At 44.4% G+C, this 21,831-nt stretch overlaps 2 protein-coding genes across 19 annotated transcripts in view; both read left to right on the forward strand.

The window, feature by feature from the left end:
* The window catches only part of LOC142575880 (uncharacterized), an 81,439-nt gene extending 73,965 nt beyond the window's left edge, over positions 1-7,474 (forward strand). For 14 of the 18 annotated variants that reach the window (XM_075685633.1, XM_075685632.1, XM_075685641.1 and 11 more), the window contains 4 exons: positions 1,890-1,977; positions 2,696-2,788; positions 3,317-3,375; positions 4,598-7,474. In XM_075685633.1, the coding sequence (XP_075541748.1) occupies positions 1,890-1,977; positions 2,696-2,788; positions 3,317-3,375; positions 4,598-4,810 (453 nt within the window). In that variant the 3' untranslated portion in view covers positions 4,811-7,474. Of the gene's footprint in view, positions 1-1,889; positions 1,978-2,695; positions 2,789-3,316; positions 3,376-4,597 lie in introns of those variants that run through there. The other 4 variants (XM_075685646.1, XR_012826725.1, XR_012826726.1 and 1 more) reach the window with 4 other exon arrangements.
* Positions 7,475-12,530: 5,056 nt separating this feature from the next.
* Positions 12,531-21,831, forward strand: part of Nup75 (nuclear pore complex protein Nup75) — a 77,988-nt gene continuing 68,687 nt past the window's right edge. Inside the window, exons 1-6 of the mRNA XM_075685649.1 lie at positions 12,531-12,686; positions 13,752-13,845; positions 15,629-15,739; positions 18,439-18,499; positions 18,786-18,847; positions 19,583-19,632. Of these exons, the coding sequence (XP_075541764.1) occupies positions 12,651-12,686; positions 13,752-13,845; positions 15,629-15,739; positions 18,439-18,499; positions 18,786-18,847; positions 19,583-19,632 (414 nt within the window). The 5' untranslated portion in view covers positions 12,531-12,650. The remainder of the gene's footprint in view (positions 12,687-13,751; positions 13,846-15,628; positions 15,740-18,438; positions 18,500-18,785; positions 18,848-19,582; positions 19,633-21,831) is intronic.

A 21,831-nucleotide genomic window follows, 5' to 3' on the forward strand; every position in this document is an offset into this window, starting at 1 on the left:
TGTAAAAATTGCTCTTGCATATTTTGTGAAAGTGCAGTGTGGTACAATACGTCTTGCCTAGCAGGTAATACTGTGAAAGCTACACAGGTACTGTGTGATTGTGTCATACTGAGTCACGGTGGCTCATTTTATGGTGAAGTAGTTTAGACCTGCAGCTACTCACTACAATATAACTTCGTCTGGTATGGCTGTAATGGGTGAATTTCACGCTATACCAAATTGTGCAATGTTTTCACCTGTCCTTCATTCTAAATATGTAGCAAACTATTGTCACAAATGCACGCTACCTGTTGTAGAAGCAAACGGTAGCATGCCTGTAGTGTTGTTAAAATCTGTAGGCACTTCGTGCAATCTGTGTGCGGCAACCATAATGTGTTAAGTCACCAATACTTCTGATAGCATGCTTCTGCTATGGGATCGACTTTTGCTTGTAAGTGCCATCAGTGTGAGATATCTCTCTAGCATTCACAGTATTGCCTGCTACGTATGAAATAGAGCACAGCGACTTAATGCCACACTAACGCTGTAGATGCTAGTTTTCTAATTAGTCATCCCTATAAATATGCCTGTTGGGGTGGAAGGAATGTTTATTTTACTATGGAGCATTGATAATGCGAGCTGCTGTGTCTGTGATGCACAGCAAAAGCTTGTCAATTCTGATTTCTTCTGGGGTGAGAAAAGCTCTTTTCTGAATACCTGATTGTCAGATAATCGAATAGACCAAGAAAATTTTTGCTGCATTGCAACAGTGCTTGCTGTTTGCAGCACAACATCCATGCAGAAAGTGCAATTTCCATCACCTTCCACAGACAGTGAGGTATTAAATTATGTGTACATTGCATGGTCCAAAGGCCAAATTTCATATTTTTTACAATTATTTAATTTAACAAGCTGTGGCTGCATTGCATTGTAATTTGTGTGGACATATCTTTTCGTCATGTTTTTTACTTTGTACGAGGCTTGCTCACGGCTACCCTTGTATGGCCGCAAAACATGCCCAGTTTATTAAGCTTCTGTTTTGTGCGCGTGAGGTTTCTGTGCATCAAGGGCAAGCTTGGGGGACAGTACATTGTGGCATTCGCACTTGACACCAAAATCTCAGCTTCAGTGCATTTGATTTCCAATGCCTCGCCTGTGCAGTTCTTGTTTTTGTGGTCGTTTAGTACCCGCGCCACAAAGGCAAATCAAATGGCATTCGCCTTAATGCCATTCGTCACTGAAGGCATTACCGAAGAATTCATTCGACTGAGAAATGTGTACTCTCGACGCTATAGCTTGCTTAGTGCAGTTTACTTAAATTATTTGAAGCGACATCCTGTTTAGCTGGAAACAAAATTTTCAGGTGTTTAAGCCATACAGCACATATAAACAAGCACATCAAGTTTTATATAATGCAAAAAAAAAGAACATGAAGAGATGATGCTGCAAGCAGTCGTGTTAAATGTCTGCAACAAGCACACAAGGACTATGTAATCACCGTCGTGCTTATCCGGTTGCAACATTATAGAAGGCAATGACATACTAAAGCTAGCGGCACCATGGTATGCTTATTTCTACATATCACTAGCCCTGAAAAAAGTTAAACTTGTAAATGCATGTTTATCTTTATATTATTACCCTAACGTTGCTCACTGCAGAAGGTGCTGTTATCGACATCAGGTCAGATGTCATTAAATTTGAATGTGTGGCACGGGTATAACTCAATTGTTGGGGGCCACTTGTAACAAAGGTGGGTTCCTCTGTGCTGTGCCCCACATTAAAGCTCTAATGCACATTCAGAGATCACTAGATTTGCAAACAAAAGGGTAACATAGCTGTAGAAGCGTACAGATTAGTTTGACTTTCAAGTAGACGGGGCAGTTCTGACCCCGGGGTGTGTTGTGTGGCAGGTGCCTCCAGCGACCAACGCCCACGGCCCCACCACAAGCGCGCAGTTTCAGAAAGCCAGTGCGTATGCATCCCACTCGTTCACCTCCGGTACGTCTGCCCATTGTCAGCCGATTCTTCTGTTTTATTTCTCTTGTTTTTTCTTGAACATTACCAGTGCCCACCATTGTGCCCCCCCTCCCCCTCACATGCTTGTCAACATTGTTGTCCTTCATTCCCACATCTGTGACTGGCAGGGCAAGTCTCTATGTGGCATGCAGCCAAGCAGCACCTAGCTGGTCTGGGTTAATAAATTTTGTGTGTGGCCATTCAGGCTTGCAAGGCAATGAAAGTTACCAGGTTTTTGCCCGTGGGAGTCACTTTGATAAGGCCAGGTTGTGCAGGCACCAGTGTGCAAAGACTACCACGTATGCGAAGAGCCCTGGGGATATTAAAATCGTAGCCACTTTGTAGTGGTGCCCTTATCCAAGCAGCAGCTGCAGGGTATAAAAATCGACACCTTGCAAGGCAGTGCATAGCAGTACTCCGTGAGAATTAGTTACAAGTTGTCTTTTTTTCCACCGGCAGTTTGTGTGCAGCCAGCTTTTGTGTGTCGTAAAGCACAGTGGACTGTTTGATGGCCTTCCTTCTGCAAGCTCAGGGTTCTAAGCTTCTGGTTGGAATGGTGCAGTCTCCCTCTCCTCTGAGCGACATGAGAGGCAGTTGAGGACAAGGGTGGTTCATAAGGCTCTGAAATGAGCACAGGGTGCCTGTTGAGACTTGCAGGCAGTAGGTGCGTCATTTGTCGTCCTTCCTTTTTCTCTTCTAGGCGGGTATGACAGCCTGACTCAGACACCAGACTACGCCAAAAACACCTATGGTGCAGGTTCTCAGGGACAGGCTAAGGGCATCTCGGGTTCATGTGAGTAGAGCAGTGTGTGTCAAGGTGGTGCGGACCCTCCGCCTGCTGCGACATTTTTGCAATTTCTCTCGAGATGCACCCATTCTCTACAATGTACTGCTGGTGTTGTGCACCACCTTTGTTGTGCTTCTGCTTGCAACCTAAGTAAGGTGTTGTGTGTGCCTTTCTTGGTTTTTTTGAGAGAGAGAGATGATGATGATATCAGATGTGACCCCATCCATTATTAATGTATTTTTTGCTCCCCTGCTTCTTTTTGTGGGCAGTGCCTTGTGTGCTGAGCCAATGGTGGGAAAGAGTTAGAGAGTAGTTTGGGGGGAGAGGGACGCAGAGGAAGAAGCTAGGGCACAGTACAACAGGTGTAGCTGCAATTTGGGGCTGCTGCGACCACCGCCACTATGTAGTGCCCCTTTATTTTAATTTCACTGGTATAAGTTGGGGAAGGTTGTCCCAGGGTGACTTCTTGGGAGAGGCGCGTGGCGGTGTCGGGTGGTGTCAAAACGAAGAACAAGACCTGTGTCTCTCTTGCAGTGGGTTCGGCCGATGCTTCCAGGTCAGGGCACACTAGAACCCACCCCCATTTAGCAAAGGTACTGACCCATGGTTTCTCCTCTGTGTTCCTCCTGCTCTTCTCTCTCTCTCTCTCTCTCTCTCGGCTCTCTTCTTCCATTCCTCACCTCTTCTCTTGGAGCTGCTGCTGCTTTTTGCTCTTCTCCATGGCTTGCCGAGGCTCCCATTAATTTGGTGGGTGTTGCTCCAGAGCACTTTCCTCTGCTTGCTACTGCCCCAGGGGCACTTTCTTCCTCTCCATAACTTTTGTGTGAATGGCACCCTCTGGGAGTCTGCATTATTTGCCTGTTGCTTTCTCTCCTCAAAATTCACTCCCCCTCCTTGTGGCCTTTACGTGCATATCTTTGCCGGGTGGCTGGGGTTAGCCACTTATGGCTGTCATTGCACTCCTCTGGAGTTTCATGGTCAGAACCCTTCTTCTATCTTTTTGATGGCACAAATTGTTTCTCTGCCTTTTCCACATTTTTGCTGATTTTCCCCATTTTTTGTTTGCCGCAGTGAGTTTGCTTATTTCTTCTTTGCCTAGATAGACTTCAGTGAAAACCTGGAAAATCTACATGCGTGCTAGAATCCCATTGATACGTTTCTGCTGTTGCATTTTTCGTAACTGCTGCATCATGTGGGCACACACACCTGGCCTTACGGCTTTTACATATTCACAGCCCATGAAGAACGTATCAACGCGGTTCTATTCTGGTAACAGTGTTTTGAAAGTCTGGCAACAGTGGTAGTAATGTATTCCTACTGCACCCTCCATCTGTCAAACCCAGCATTCTAGCTGTGAAAACTTATCCCATGCAAGTCAAATGCTTTTTTTTTTTTTTTTCCACTTATATCGGAATCTGAAAGGCTTGTGTGGTAGTAATGGTAGTTTGACATTGTGTATGCTTGTCTAAGAAACACATGTAAATGACTCCATACATGGGAATTTCTACTAGTGTTGTGCACTTGGTTTCTGTTTGGAACACCCATGCACACTAAGTTACTGCCAGTAGCCATAACATGTTTAGATTAACTATTTTGATGTTGAAACTAAGGCTGCATGCATGTAGCTTTTGCTATAGACAAGACATAACAATCATTGTCATGGTGCGACTTGGTTTTTTTTTTTTTTTTTTTTTTTTTTTTTTGAGCTGGTGCTTTTGTATGCATGTGTTTTCATTGCTTTATGCTCGCCTGGTGTTTAAAAAGTTGATGCAACAATTTTTTTTCTTTTCCTCCCATCCTTGACGCTCTGTGCAGTCTTTTGAGAAGCCAGGTTTTCTGACTGGTTCCCAGTCTTCGGCAGCGGCGGTGGCATCCTCAACAGCAGCAGCAGGCCACCAGCAGCAGCCCGGAGGCTCATCGTACCCACAATTTGTGGGACCTCGTGGCTCGCCTCCATCGTTGGCAAAGCAGCAGCAGCAGCAACCGGGTGGCCACATCCGACAGGGATACCCTTACTGGGGCAACTGAGCAGCCTGTGTGTTACGCTTGGATGTCCTTCCCAATATTAGTTACTCCCTCCTCACCCAAGCAGAGTTTGCATCTATGCCTCTTCACCCACTCTCCTTTGTTTGAAGAAAAAAATGCACCTCTCAAACTCTCTCCCCCACCCCGCCCTTCTGTCGAGAGGGATGGAGCAGAAAAGGTTGTCTGTCCAAACGCGCTCACAAGACAGTCCTCCCCTGCCTTTTCTGCTGCCCCCTTCTCTGTGGCCCATCTTTTGCTCCTGTTGTATGCCTAGCTGGGCTTGCAGGGCTCTGCTGCCAACGAGACTGTGCGACTGGACATTAGGTCTCCAAATGGCTGGCTGCTCGTGGGACAGTTTTTCGAGTGTAGAAACGTGTGGTGTTCCGTGCCTCTGCGTACTGTTGTGGCCCTGCTGCAGTGATAGTGATGCTGCTCGCTGCCTCCTTTTTTCTTTCTGTGCTTAAGACCAACTCTTTTTTCTTTCTTGCATTTTTTCCTTCTTTTCTTTGCCCCGCCACATCTTTACCTGCGCAGTTGTTCTTCTATCTCTCCTCGTAGCATGCACTTGCTGTATTATAGCCCCTACAGGCTTTTTTTCCCCCTTCAAATTTGTCTTCTAGTTTGTCATGAACTTCTGCAAGAGCGAAAGACTCAAGGCAATGTGTACTGGCAACGGCAGGCTCTGGTGTTCTTGCCACTAGTAGAAGCATGACCATTTCTTTTCAGACCTGTCTTGCTGGGTGGGGTCCTCTCGCAAGGCAGCGATTGTGTGAAGTCATTTCGGGGAAATGTGCTTTTTTTTTTTTTACTACAAATATTTGCTTTTCAACACGCATGCTGCTGCATTGATGGGTTATGCCTGCAAAGTGTTCTAATTGCATTTTTTTTTTTCTTTGACTTTATATTTCGAACAAGACCTAATGCATTGCTCCTTGGCTCATTGGGCTTGTTTTTTGTTGCTTATAGTTAAATCTTTCTTCCTTTTTTTTCCTTTTTTAACAATCGGATGCCTGCCGGCCAGTTGTAGAGCATCCTTCAAAAACATTTTTCACCATGTGCAACAGTGCTCTGTAAAGACACCCTTGATGTAAAGCATTAGTGGTGACATTTGATAGCAAAAATAGAAACTTGGCAAAGGTGTAGGATCAGCGTTTCTTGCATTTGTTTGTTGGCAGATTGCAAGTGTTATGATGAAAAGCTTGGCCAGCGCTTTTTTTTTTTCTACAAGTTTCTTTAAAGCTATCTGGAGCAGGGGGAGGGGGGTATTTTTGTGGCTCCTTGAGTGGTTCCATCTCTTGCATGTTTGCTTGGGCAGTGCCATTGTCTGTGGCATCCACACCATGCCTAATGGCAGTGCTGCACCAGTCTTAAGGCTGCCGTTTCACAAATGTGCCACTTGGATTTTTCAATGTGATGAGCACCAGCAAAGACTCGGTACAGCACATTAAAAAATAAAAAATTATAAACAGTACAAAGTGTACTTGAGACTTTGCCAAGTCCAAATAGCGCATTTTGAGATGACATTACACAGATTGATGTCGCTTTGCCGCCTTTTGTTAGTCTAAAGGCTCTAGATTGAAACAGCACCAGCAAGAAATGGAACTATGGAGGGAGCTGTCTATTTGGGTTGTCGTTATCTGAATAGCCTGAGCTGAACTTATCCCATTGCGTGTGCTTGATTCTCGTTTCTCTTTTGCCTCTCTTCATTTTGTTAGTGCGTGTGCGCTTGAGTGGTTCTTTTGTACATATTTGCCAGGAAGTGACATCGTGAGGCACTTTGCTGCATTCATATTCTGCGCCATATTTTTTTACAGAAGCTTTTTTTTTTCTTGCATTCTGGTGTGCGTGTCTGTGTGCTTGTGTGTGTGCATGCTGCTTTCATTGCCCTCCTCTATTTTGTTTTTCATATTTTTTTTTTTTTTTACTTGCAGTTAACAAGCTTACGATTGCCAGGCGCTAGCAGGCAGGCTGTGGCATTGTGAATGGGGGAAAGCATTGCCTCCACGTTTTAATTTTCTGACGTGATAGTGCGCTGCCGTAAAGGGGAAAAGAATGTCCACAGAGTGCAGTTGTGTTTACAAATTTGCTCTTCTTTCTGAAATTTTTTTTTTCTTGGTAGTCTGTTATAAGTAGCACTTGGGTGTGTGGTGTGGAGATAGGGTTATTGCAGCAGCCTACGGTAGTATTTTTTCTACTGAGCCATCTTGCACGCTGTGAGAATGTTGTTCTCCCCTCCTGTAATATTTTCGTGCCCTCCATTTTCGTTTGTGAAGTTGACACACATAAAATATATATATATATAATGTATATGTATACATATTCGTAGGGCAAGTGAAACAGAGCAAACGAAGTCCCCTTGTAAAGTTGTTTTACCCCACACGGAAGCAAGAAATGTGTGGCACTGCTGCATGAAATCAGGATGAGAAGAGAGAAAAAAAATAAATGTTTGTAAATATATGAATATAAATTTTTTTGTTTGTTTTCTTTGTCACTGCGTTATCAGCCTGACGTTTCCTCGCAGTGCAGAATGCTCATGGTCTGATATAAGCATGCAAATGGGAAGTGCTGGTAGTTTGTTTGTGTGGTGAGAAGGTGTGATATATATATATATATATAGTTTGTGACGAGAGGCTCCAGAAAAAATAAAATACTTGTCATTAATTTTGAGTTAAGTGGTCTCTGCTGTGTTGCTGCTTTTTAAACCCATTTATGGAACATTAATATACAGAAGATGGGAAATGTTCAGTAGCCTGGCAAGAGAACGGGTATTTGTGATTGGCAGTCGGCTTCTGGAATCTGCAAGAGTTTATCTAGGTGGATTACTTGCAAGTGATCGCGATTATGAAAGGGAAATTGACAGAATAAATGTGGGTTGGAGTGCATGCATGGCAGGCATTAACAAATCCCGACTTGGAGCTTGCCAATGTTTAAAAGAAAAATGTAAAATCATTGCATTCTGCCAGTGCTAACATGCGAAGCAGAAACTTGGAGGTTAGCAAAAGTCGACTGCCCAAAGATAGATGGAATGAAAAATAGGCTTAATGTTAAGAGACTGATTGATGGACTGGACAGTAAACGGCAATAGCCGACATAGTTGATACGAGAAAGGGGTAGGTAGGTCACGTAATGCATAAGGTGGATAATCGGTGGACCATTTGTGTTACAGAAGGGATGCGAGGGCAGGGGAAGCGCCTTCAAGGGTGGCAGAAAATTGAGCAGGGTGATCAAATTCTGAAATTTGCAAGCAGGAATTGGGCTAGCGCAAGACAGGTGATTTGAGATCGCTGGGAGAGGTATTTGTCCTGCAGTGGACATAAAAATTAGGCTGAGGGAACATAAATTGCAATTCACTAGGCAGACAATTGTGGGAAGTTTACCAGAGATGGTTGTAAAAATTTGGCTAATTGGCAATGTAGAACCTATTTCTCTCCACGAAGAGGATGGCTACAGTGGCTAGTTTTAATGGCACTGTTCCTCAACCAAGTTACGATGATATCAGAGCCAATGTTACGCCCAGCAGCGTGAAGTTTCACTGCATGGTGAACATTGGTGCCGAAGTAGTCTATTACGTGAAATTTTACATGATTTCACACCTCTCATTTGTCCGAGAGTATTGTAGTTGTGTGTGTGTTCTTCGGGAGAGGGGGAAAAGGTCACGGATTCCCTGCCGTACGGGGAACTTCACTCCAGCTTGCATGAGGGGATGCTCAACTTTTCGAGGACTTGGCGTCCTGTCACGATGTGCGAGCGTAGTGAGCAGTCCCACAGAGGAGTCCGTGAGTGTCGTCATTCATTGAAAACGGGACAGCAGTTGTGACTATACTTTGTTAGGTCACATGCAACCTTGTTTAGAAGAACAAAATTCTCTGAATGGGCAAGAGCATAGTCCTTGGCCGGCCTTAACTCCCATTGTTTGGGGGGAATAACTGGTAAGAACATCGGAAGTGTATGGAGGTACTGTGATTCAAGATAGAATTTGCTACGCTTGCATTGCACGTTCATTACAGCCTGTACTACTGAAGAAAGGCCACTGGAGGGGCAACAAAAACAAACCGTGTGCCCTCTGATTTGTAGAAGGTGGACAAGCTTTCTGCCCTAGAGATCCTGTTCTGGCCATTTTGAGCTGACAAGCGCAGAGCATACATTGCGTGATAACGACCATGCCGCAAAGTATTGCATCGCTACGCGCGACGGAAAGATTGAAATTTCGAACCGAACGCCGTTTTTCCTTCTCGCGGCCGCCGCGCTCAGAGCCGGAGGATGACGTAGTCGCGTCCCTGCGCCTACGTACTCGAGTCCGATGTGAGACGTCGCTCGTGGTGACACGTGCCTTCCAGAATTGTTCAAAGCACCATCTGTCACTTGTGCGATCTGTTGCTTGAATTGAAGTTTGAGGAAATGACAAAACACACAAACAGAATGTCTGCGTCTTCTTTGCTTCGCACCGAAGCAAAAGAGATTTACTTCCGCTTCGTCTGCTTGTTCCCACGGTCGTGCGGTCACGTGCACAGGTACCCAAACTATGCCATTTTCTACCGTGTTCCGGCGCGTGATACTCTGCGATCCGCTTGTTCTACCTCAGTACTCTTGTAGCGGTGAATTATACCGCTAGTCGTGTGTCCTCGTGCACAGCCCGCAAAATCGTGCGCTGCATGAAACGATAACAGCTCGCGCGCAATGCCGCCAGCGAAAATAACTAGTAACTACGGGGCGTATGTTGGCGCTTCCACGTTTCCTGTGCGCTTGCGTATCCAACGCGGTTTGCTAGCAGCAGGCGTTGCGCCGCAGATCCCGCTCCTTGCGCAACATCATGCGAGGAGGGGGAGGGGGGTTCTAGCTAATTCTAGCAGGCGTTTGCCTTTCGGCCATGCCAGGTTATTCTGGCCGCCAACAGATCACGCCACAAGTAGACGTGCTCCTACTTACTCCCATTTGCTAGCGCTCTAAGCAGCCTCCGCATAAAGTACCTTACCTCCACATAGAGTTACTGTATATGCTACCAAATAGTAGCATATGCTGTAATTCCACCTCCGCATAGGTGTGAGGGTTCACGCGGCGCGCTCCTCATAGGTTTGGCTTACGGCGCGTAATAAAAACCACGCGGCAGCCCTCCTGTACATTTCTGTAAATACTTTCAAAACGAGGGATTACTGTCGAGATAATAATATTGGGCAAACTGAAAGCACAGAGGTGTTTACAGACCGAATACGTACAGTGAAAGCCACTGCGTGCGGTCGCCGCGATGGAGTCTCCTGAACCAGCTTAATTTTTTTTGTGTGAAAGGTTGGCAATCGCTGAGCGTAAACTATGTGAAATATGTCCTTATAGCGGGTGGTCTGTATAACCAAATGGCGCATAACAGAATGAAGCCGCAATGCAGCGATCGCACGGGTTCGCGGCGACCGACTGCGCGTCTGCATGCATGTCCGCGCACAATGTTTTCGTTTCGCTGAGAGCGCGTCTTTGCACCGTGCCGTGAGCTTTAGGCCGCAGCATGTGAGCATTTGACAGTACACTAGCAACCATTGCTGCGTGGACGCTATAAGAACTGTTCAAAAATAATTTCGTTTTAGAGACTTCGACGCCTACGGCGACATGTGATGTGCCGTCGCGACGATTAAATATTCTTTTTTCTAAATTCTTGGACGTTTCAACATTATTTCTAAAGTTGCGTCGCACTGTATGCACTCAGCGGGCGATTTCGCGCTGCTTTTCGTAATCTAGTGCGTTTTAAAACGCGCACTGAGACGTTCGCCCGCGCTCGCTGCCGGGCTCATGTCACGACGGTTTGGCCTATGAACTCGTTGATACTAGACACTGGCAATTTTACTGAAATGGAAAGAGAGTGGTAGGAAGCACATCAAACAAAGGCATGGCATATGGTCATGTTTGTGTTATGATGTTTGTGTTTGTTTAATGTGCTTCTTACCACTCGATCCATAACACAAACATGACCATATGTCATGCCTTTGTTTAATGTGCTTCTTACCACTCTCTTTCCATTCCAGTAAAATTGTCAGTGTCTAGCATCAACAAGGCCAAACCGTCGTGACATTAGCCGGGCAGCGAGCGCGGGCGAACGTCTCAGTGCGAGTTTTCTGATACTCATACCAAACATCGCAGTCCCGGCGCCGTAGCAGAAATATTCCTCGCGTCTGCGCTTGCTGCATACCCGAGTTGTAGCCAATGGCTGTTTGCCGGTTCTAAGTTTCGCGAGCCAAACTTCACGCAGCTTCTTGTCCTGCGGCTACGTGTGAATAAAGCTGACACCGGGCTCCGTTGGGTACGTTCGGCACTGCGGCACCGAACAGTACCCTACCACGCTGCACGCCTCCAAAGGCAGCCACTATATCTATTGTAGTGATTTCAAATGTTGTCAAGCAGATACCCAGGGCGGGAAAGCCTCACCACTTCATCGGAACCGCAGCGCAGGTGGGTAAACTTTCGTTTTCAGCTCGCTTGGGCGCTTCCGAAGCAGCCGACGCGGCCGCTGTGTCCACGTGATCCCTCATATGCCACGTCACGCTGACGGTGGCGCCTGCTTTTCCAGTGGTGGAGCTCGCCCCCAATACAGAAACACTACTTCCGCAGAGCACGGGTCACGCGCTCGCGTGCTCCCTTTCATAAAGGACTACCCTGTAGACACAGAGAACATTGTGTCCGAGTCTTATTATTTCATGCAGCCATATTGATGAAACCCGATATATGGTACCTGCTGCTAGACCACCGCTGTAGTGCTGCAGAAGTTAAATTACGTAGAGATGCCGTTGAGATGGTGGACACCACAATTGCCATAAATTTATTCAGAGCGGACTGGTTAACCCATTATATAGACGTGTACAACTTTAAGTACAAAATCTGATGAATTGATTTCAGTCTTCGTTTTTTTTTTTTTTTGTTAATGTGCAGTTTTACAGTGTTCAGTGTGTTTGCAAGGAAAGCATTAGTATAGTTTCATCGTATATGGAATTGTCTAAACCTTAAACACCTTAAGCTAGGGCGCCTCGATGTCTCAAGGAGGATTGAGGCACCCTATTAAAAGCAAGACTGGTGCGACAGTGCCATAAGATTCCTACATCAACATTGACATGTGACAGAATATTCTGCGATGAGAAGCAGCTTATTGAAGAAAGTATCATGTTAGGTGTAGGATGGTAGGGTTGAAAACTGAAAGATTGGTGCCTTTCTGTCTGACATTAGATACATTGAATGACTCAAATAGATCCACTGGCACAAAATTTGCTTGTGGAGCAGACTTGACACACTCCTTTTTTTTTTTTTGTTGTTATCGGAAGAGAATGGGTTTGCGCTGCGGGGTTTCAACTTTATCTGTCTTTTCGATATACGTCAAAATTCGAAATTGCAAGTACATTCGAGTCGCTTGAACGTCCCTTGACTATCTTGACACTAATGTTGACCTAAAGTTTTAGGTGGACCTCACTCAGTAGGGGATTGTAGAACAGAGAGCTAAACTGCGCAAAAATCGCGTCCTTTTTAACTAAAATTAATTAACAAAGGCTGGTAGCAACGCGCGCAGGCTGATCAGTGGATAAACAGAACCGAAACATTGATACTGATTGAAACGTTGCGTAAATCAATCGCGAAGGGTTATAATAACTCAACCTCATTTTTGCATGGTTTCGCTAACTGTAATTTGCAAAAACCACGATAACCCCAAAACAAGAACAAGTGACAAAAACCTCGGCATCATCATCATCATTATCGTGTTTTGAAAGTCGCCGGCACGAGCACGAGCCGCAGACTTTATTCAATGGCGGCGTGCGTGAGTAGCTGCAAGGGTTGAATTATTGAAGTCGCAAAGCGTTGAGATTTGAACAGCAGTATGTATTCTTTTTCGGACGACGAAACTTCCTTTCGGGTAAGCCGTATCCAAATTGACTTTGTACGCCTTTATTCAGTGAGTTCTATAGCTGTTGTCATCACCATCACATCCACTGTAGTTTGAAGAGTGGAATCACCTAACTTTCAAAACAAAGTTAAGGCGATAAACGCACTTTCGCGCTAGCGACTAGCGGAATTTACAGTGTTTAGTATAGGTGCAATGACACTTGCTTGGTCATCTCACTCGTCTACAACTTTAGACGTCACGCGCTGCGAACTAGACTAGCCTTCATATGAAGTTCACAGCGTTTTCATATCATTCCGTTTTGTTTAATGTGAGCCGACAGTGCAGTAAGGAACGAGGCAGATTTAAGTGCATTCGCAGATTCTGTCTTGTCTGAATTGAGACCGTAATACAAGAAATGCTCCGTGCTTAAATCTTCACAAGAGCATTGTTTGAGGGTAGCGGTTCCACAGGTGCCTGCAGGCATCGTTTGCGTGAAACACGCGCGTTTGTACCCTTTCAACTAGGCGAAATCGTAGGCGTTCATGTTCGCTGTGTCACCTTTGATACACCATGGAGCTGCCGGGTGATCACACAGCTCAAGCGTTGCGCAACGCGTCGCGAAGTCAGCAGCCTGACGTTCGCGCGAGCTGCGGGCGAACGTCAGGCTGCTAAAGAAGGACAGGAAAGATAAAGACAAGCGCTGACTTCAGATAAAATTTATATTCACTTTCCCACGTAAACACCAACGTAACTTAACTGCTACGCCGTCTACTAGCCTGAACTACTTGATTTCTCAAAAAAGTTTACGATCTTATGTTTCGGTTTACGACTGTTCCATGCGCGAATGTATACATTCGTGTTTAACGAAAGTAAATTTTAGTTTGAAGTCAGCGCTTCACTTCGTCTTTCCTGTGCCTCTTTAGTCAGCTGCTGCGATTTGCATAGCCTCATGGACTACCAACTTGGGTCCGATCAAACACGAGCTGCGACATATTAATGAGAGTGGTCTGTTTTCTTATGTGCTTGAATTTATTAGCAGCTGATGTTGCTCTCGATGTTCTGCTTTGATAATGAACCTAGCATACCTGTTTTCAGTGTCGTGTGCCCGACCCTGCATTCGCGAGTGGCAGAACCAGCTTTGCATGGGGAATTGGGAATTCCCTCATGGTTTTCCCCCAGGCTCCGGATGGTAAGGCTTCCTTGTCACTTCTCAGCGAAGCTTGTATCACAACGCCTCTCTGAAAATATTGTGTGTGAAGACAAGACCTGCCCTGTGGCAACTGCTTGCTTCCCTCGCACTGAAATTTTGCAAATGCAAGCAATCGTGCCATTGCAGTTAGGCAGTGACCCTTAAGTTGCAAATTCGAAAACATCCATGGTAAGAAAAGGCAGGTGTTCAAAACAGAGAACACCAGGAGAATGACAAGAACAACACAACACAAACGCCAACTATCAGCTGAAAGATCGCACAAGGAGAGAAAAGAAAGACGCAGTACCAGCAGTTCAGTTTCGTCTCTTATTTTATTGCTACCATGGTGACATGGTGCGCAAGTTGTTATCCTCTGATGAGCCAGTGATGTAGTCTGCTATGGGCTATATACTACTATGGAATCAGTTGCACACAAGGCCAAGGCAAAGTGTAGGTTCATCCAAAGTGCACTTTTTGTACTAACACAACAGTTGGCAAAGCAGTGCATTCTATCTTCTGCTTGGCACTTAATATTTTTGCTGCTTATCAACAGCATTTGCTTGAAAAAAGGCTAGATGCAAATGAGGAAGGAATTCAGTGTTGGTCACTGCTTATCCTTTCTTTTGCTTGTCACAAAGGCTCTAAGTGCAGGCATGTGCTTTATGTGGCCTTTGTTTAATTGAAAAGACGGAACATGTTTGCTGCATAACATAACTTGGTGTTCACTGGAAGCAAGATTGGGAAGCGATAAGTTTATCTTGTAGAAGTTGATCTGTATTTTGTTGCGCAAACATATACTCATGAGCAAAAGTTTGGAGACCATGGCATCAACAACAACAAGATTCCTTATAGTACAGTTTCAAATTGTAAAATTGCTCTAATTACATTGCTTGAATGTGCATGTGTAGGCTGCAGCACTTGACTTCAGGCAGTATGGCCAGACTGTGAACTAATAAAAGATTTGTTTCCTACCACCATTAGCCTCGTGGGTGTTCATTTTATTGCAGTAATTTGGTAGAGGAGCTGAGGCTGCGAAGTATCCTGTGGTGATTGAGGCTGAACAAGCTACAATTTCGGATGGAGGAATTCTCGTTATGGGGGACATATGGCTTTTGCTTGCTTTTGATTCTTGCTTTTTACTGGGTCACACAGGTTCTAGCCTCAACTCCATAACTAGATTATTGTGAAATGTAGCGACGGTATTCTCCATTTTATGTATAGCAAGCAACACTACAAAGGCTAGAGAGACTTCACCCACTGTTCACATTTGCAACCAAAAAACAGTGTGTCCCATATGAAAGAAACATGCAGGTGTGCATCGTGTGATTCCACGTAACATTAAGTCTGGCACTTTTATGTCACAAGGTATGACATAATTATTACATGGGAGGTGTCGGAGATCTGAAGCTACTTACCACTGAGCGAGGGGAGTGACATGTTTGTGTGACCAGAGGCCACAGCTTGTACTTGTGCCCAAAATATTGCACTTTGTATACTAGAAGCAAAAAGATGCACAAATAATAGGTAATTCAATGTAAACTAACGTCCACAAGTTGTAGTTGTAATATATGAAGTAGTTATTCTGTAGGCATCGTAGATCAAAAGATAACTGCAGTGCGAAAAACATGGAGTGAGACTTGTATGACCGCACTACTTTTGCAACTTCCATAGCATAGTCTGCTAAGTATGAAATGGAGTATAGAATGTGTTGTCCTTTCTGATGGAGATATGTTTCAGGTAGAGACTCTGCATACATGTATCTGTGTTATTTTATTGTGCCCAGCCAAGCAAGCCAAACCGAGGGGCCAAAGAAAGGCCGGCTACCTGCATGATGTCTGTTGGAACACTTCCCTCTACAACAGGGTGATGAGACAGCTGGTCAATGAGTCATCTTGTGAGTTTGACTTCCGCTAGTCCAACCCTCGTAAAGCTTTTCTTCCACAAAGCAAAGTGCACATCATTCCTTGTCCTTTGAAGTCTTTGTGCAAGAAGAGGTTGAACTACAAGGGAACTTTTAAAAATAATTGCAGAATTTTATTGATTGATAAAAAGACAGTTCACAGGAAGGTGGACGCTTGAGGTGACGAAGACAAGCCCCCTTACCGAAATGTTGGCAACGACATTCTTTGTTCAACTACTGTTGAATGTCATTAACATTTTATAAGATATTGCCATAGTGCCATTAGGCATTTTGACTTTCACTAACGTTTCATACAATATTGTCACGATGTTAGCATAGTAATAACTACAACATTAAGCATTCAAGAAAAAAAAATGCAGGACCCAGGCTATCTTCCATATTGTCTGTAACCTGTAATTTTGTAAATCGCCTGTAAATGTATTTTCACTTGTCTGTCTGTAAAATTAATGTGATCTTTTCAACTATTTCGAAATTATAATAAATATAGTTTAATTTTGTTGTAACTGTGCCTGAGAAATGTATTCTGAATACTGCCATGCATTAAAGAAATATTCAGGTTTTAATTAGACTTCTCTTTATTGAGGCTTTATCCCAGAGCTTCTGTGCAGAGTAACACAGTCCACTCAGGAATGAGTGCAGGTTATAGCTTCTGAACAAGTAGAGTAGGTCACAGTAAAATTTTCTTGAGGAAATAGTAATTTCTGGTGTTATGGAACACCACTGTCGAACACCAACGTAGGTACTTGAAGGCCCCCTTGTGCAACTGCAGTGCATATGAGAAATTCTTTCATTCTTCAGTTGCTGCAGTGATAAGGACGAAACCAGAAATTCTGTTGGTACCGTCTAATTGTTTCTACAACCCGTGCAACCTTGAAGGCTACATGGTGAAGCATACTGATACTTGCTTTATTGCACACTAGGAAAATGGGACCATCCGGGCTTTCGAATTGCGCAGTGGCGCCATCACAAGCAGTGTCTGAACCATTGGCTCTGAACGAACAGGCTAGACCCTCTCACCCACTTCATAACAATGACGCACTCCCCTTCACATTCTCGTTTCTTCCCAATTCCTCTTAGATTTTATTCAGCCGCTATATGCGCTGCACATAATCAGGATCAGGCAGTCCTGTAGTTAGTCGTTCCTAGTTTTGCCTGGCTTCATCTCAGTGGATCGATTCTTGCATTATGGTTTTGCTTTTCATTGTCCAGATAGATGATTATTTTTTCACAAATCATGCCGTAACTTGCTGAAGAGGTCGCAATTCACGCACTAACTACAGGCCGTCCAGAGGGCCCACGACATTGCAGAGAGTGACCACTTCCCGGTACCGTCATTGGTGGAGCCACCAACTTGATTGGGGAGCCTTCGGCTCCCCCAATCAAGTTTCTCAGGACACTCCAATAAAGTTGTTGTCACTGTCACTGCTGTAACTCATAACTGAAATTCTTTGAGTTCTGCAATGGGGTATGTATGCTCATGGCCAATGTGGTGGTATTCTCCGTCATGTTGGATGCATTGTTGCATTTTATCATTGAATACACAATACAAAAATAACAGTGGAAAGACACTTTGACCTCCTTAGAACCCTAATATACATAATAGTAACAGCAAATTGCCTTCAGTTATCTCGGAAGTGATTACAAACAATGTTTCCATCTGGGCACGAAATCAGATATGCATGCAAAACTGTATGGAAGTGGTTTAATCATGTTCTACATGTCAGTCTGAGAAAATTGACATTAGTTTGACCTAACTACCGTGTCATCACGGGCAATGGAAAGTGCCCGTGAAGTGCTTTTAAACTACTGCAAAGTGAAATTAAAATCCTGGATGCAGCATCAATATGCCAACATACCACGCAATATCGCAAATTCCTCTCTACATCTAGGCAAAGAAAAACGTTTTTTTACCATAACTGAAGAGACCATTACTTTCTCTAAGTATGGGGAGATGTTGCTTTCAGCATCTATGTGTGATATTTGAAAAAAGGCTGGGGGGTTCTTGAAGTCTGTATCATGCCAGTAGGTAGTAAAAATATCCTTGAAAAGAAACTCTCCCTGAGCTGTTTTCAGGTCTCGGGAGGCTAAAAGGGGCATTAAATAGGAGTATGAAGTTGAGTTGGAATCATAAGTTGCGGGGGGGGGGTGAGGGGGGTGCTTCTGGAATAGCAATATGGCCACTTTTACATGTTATGTTGTGTCTTTAGTTTCCTTATAGTGCAAGTGTAGCACTTTCTCTTTGATGAGCAATTAATTGAACCCTAAGTCATGCTGTCAAAATTAGTCGTGTCACTCCAAGATGGTGTGGAAGCTTCAGGGTATCATTGCCACTTATCTTTCGTTTCTTGCACTTTTTATGGCTGACCAAACTCCCTCTCACAGTAAGAATGGGTGTTGCATTATTGCATAATTTAATAATACAGCTTGACATGATATTTCTCTATATTGTCAATTTAATTCATCACAAGCTTATTAGGGGCTATTTTTTCTCTCTATATTATGATATGTCAAGCTTGCAGTTTTAAGGATTATTACAGGCATTTCTAATACACATTGGCACATTCATTGTGACCTATGCTTATTGACCTGTACACTTTTTCGTGCTGCTTTCTTTTTGTTGTTGTTCTTGTTCATGTGCACATGGTGACTGCTTTTGTGTTTATGGTCTGCAGCGGTATTCCTAGACTTGCAGAATTTTGCTCGAGAGTTCAAGGGGGAGACAGCACATCCAGGGTGAGAGGCATTTTAAGTTGAATGCTTAGTTTGTCCACATGTGTCAAGTTCAATGACAGCTGATGATAATGATGTCACATTAATATTTGGGATTATACTTCAATAAACGTCACTGTAAGAAATGCTAGGCATGCATTCTCATTGTAGTTTACACACATGTATTAGTGTTCACAGACCATTGACTTGGCGGGAACATTTTGTAAGAGTTAGTTGAATTTTTTCGCAGTGGCTGCTTTGTCATGTTTGCTTTTCGGTATTAGTACATGTTGATTTCGTTTCATTGCAGCTTAGTGACCACCAGCAGGAGTTACCGTGCTACCCTGAATGGCTGCTGGAATAGCTGCCAGGGTAAGCTGTTCTCTTAGGGATGGTCGTCCATCCCACATTTCAATGTGCTAAGGGTGTGCTTTCTGTTGAAGGTCAGTTACATGGCTGGTGAGGGATGTGCTGAAGCATTTCTCTTTTGTCAGACTTGCTTGTCTTTGGCAATGAGTTATTTCATATGCATCATGACATCTACAGCTCATTTGTAACAGCTTGGATGACAATGGTGAATTCGTTGTCTGTCTTGTTTCCTTGAGGGTGCAGTGCCACCTGCCACTTAGCAGCGGTGCGCATGTGACCTCGCTATTGTTCCCGATTGACATAAAGTGTGTTGCACATATAGTGTGTTGTGTTTGGTGGATTGCTTCTGTCCTTTGTCTGTGTGTCCCAAGCGCAGCTACACAGCTGTGCTTGGGAGCTGACAGCCCTGTGTGAGCTGATGAACAGTAGATATTGCGGCGTGCAAAAAGGAATGGTGATGATCATAGTGCTGCATGTGTTATGAATGATTGTGCACTATCGCCAGTCTTGCTGCTGTGCTCCTGTAACATGGTGCTGAATGACCAGTCACTCGGTGCTTACTGACTTGCATCATATTAATGAAAGGTTGAATGAATTAGTCTGGTTGTGCGCATCATTTGTTGTTTTACTGTCGTCACGGCCCATAGCACTTGTCTAACCTGCACACATTACCATCAGTGTTAAATGTGGAATGTCAGCATGTAATATGTATGTTTTGCCCTGCCTCCACATTCGCAGAGGAAATGCAGTCGGTGGATGAGGACAGCAGGCTGGATTTTAACGCAAAGGTGAGCGTTGACCAGTCATGGCCTTAATGAACAAAAAACATTATGTCGATGCATGCCATTCCAGACAATGGTGCCATGCCATGCAATGAATGCCATGCTCCACATGGCATTCCACCACCCTTCAATAGCTGTCAGTGCTGCGACGAGGGGGACATGCAAAACACGATTGTCTCTGGAGTGTTCTGCTTTGTGTTTAAAATTGTGCCTGTCTTTTTTTCTGATGGCAGGCTGCCTTGGCCAACTGAGTACGTTGGACCCTTCTTGCACACCTAGAAAAAAGTTTCAGAGTTGTGTTGCACATCTCTATCAGCACATTTAAACATTTATGTAATGTACTTTGTTGTAACAAAATTTTCAATATAACGAATCATCTTACTTTTTTTAAGTTGATGTCCATAGAATGCCACATCCAAATATGTTTTTAAGCTCAATTTAATGAAATTGCACCGTTGCCACAATGGAAAACTGTAGCATGAACGGAAACTTTAGTGTGGGCACTGGTGGTCCAACGGTTGGATTAGTATGTGCAGTTGTTTATTAATGAACACACTTGGGAATGTAGGTGAGCATGGTGCAGAGTAAAAATGAACTTTGTTCACAACCTAAGTATGCACAGGAGGTTGCAGTGCATCCGTTACTCATTTAAGTGCAAACTGTTTACTTCAGAAATGTTTACGCTATGCATACTGAAACTATTACAGCCCATGCCTGTTACAACAGATCCACATGCAACATACTTCCGGATATAACAGACCATTCTTATCGCTTAATTTGCTCTGCCCATATCATTCCTGTAACAAATTCCGCTTTTAACGGACCTGCCTATAATAAACTATTAGCTACAAGGGACTAAATTTTGCAGAAATTTTGCCCAGATGGTGCATGTACTAGAACATACTGTGCTGCAACAATGCGTGTGCGCATGCTGTAGTGCACTCAACTGTTTCCGGCCACTTGCACTAGGTGCGAAAATGTACTTTTTTAGGGAATAAGAACAGTAGTGACGTGCTGCACGATGCCTCCCCAGCTACCAGAGAGCTTTAGGGACGACTGTGCAAACTTACCACTGCCTGCCACCGTTAGCTCAGTGCCAAGCTAGTAACAGGAGGGCCCTTAGGTCTAATCAGCTTCGCTATAGAGCCGTAGCATATTAGCACTTCAAGAGTAACTCCCGACTATCACAAAGTCTATTAATTTGAGAATACCGATTTTCTCGTCACACCAATTTGCTCAAAAAAGAATGCAGTCTGGATGGTGCACTTCGCGTCACTCAGACTGCAAAGTGCATAATGCATTCGAGCCATCTCGCTTGCCGTGCAGTGGCAGCTAGACGCAGGCTCAGAGTTGAACTTGTCTTGTATCGCAACTCTTGTTCCTGCTACAAATTTGACAGTGGTCATCGTTTCCTATCAGAGGTGAAGTTAAAGGGACACTAAAGGTTACCAGAAACTCAAGTTAAAGTGGTAGAGCAATGTTCTAGAACATCTAAGGCGTCAATATAATCGCGAACATAGCTTTAGTAACCGAGAAATTGAGGTAAATGCATGACACGATTTGAGACCCCCCAGCGACATTCCGGTACTAGCCCGATGACGAAAGGACTCCTCATAATTTGTGTTACTAATACTCAACTACTCGTATTAAAAATATCATTTCATTCGATTATAAGACGGAAAAAAATGTTACTCGTCTACGTCTATTCGATTCTAAGAAAAAATAACATTTTGACGTTACCCTTCAGTAATATGGATGTTCGAAAGGTTTCGTTTTCGCTCGACTCTGCGCCGCGCACGCTTTGGAGTTTCAGTAGTTTCGTTATCGCGTCGTGCTGTGAGGGTTCTGCTGGCTCGCGAAACTTTCATTTGGAACAAGCAGCGAGAATGCCACGTCCATGTGATGTCGTGGGAAGCCCTCGTTGCTTTCCCGCTCCGGAGCGCCGGTGTCGAGGCCGCCGTCGTAGTACGCAACGACGCCGGCAGTGCGAGCCCTCAGCAGCAGGTCGCGCTCGTCGGTGCTCAAATCGCTGAAGTTGAGCCCACCATCGCGAGCCAATCTGTCGGTGTCAGGGTCCATTGCGACGAGCGTCGAAGTTAGCGTCATAGAATGAAGTACCAGCTTATGGGCGTCTTGCGCTGGAGTTTGAGGTATAGTAGCGGTGCCTGGTGGCGGTGCGGGAAACGACATCTGGGTCGTGCCAGC

The sequence above is a fragment of the Dermacentor variabilis genome, chromosome 3, assembly GCF_050947875.1.
Source record: "Dermacentor variabilis isolate Ectoservices chromosome 3, ASM5094787v1, whole genome shotgun sequence".
Taxonomy (NCBI): Eukaryota; Metazoa; Arthropoda; class Arachnida; order Ixodida; family Ixodidae; genus Dermacentor; species Dermacentor variabilis.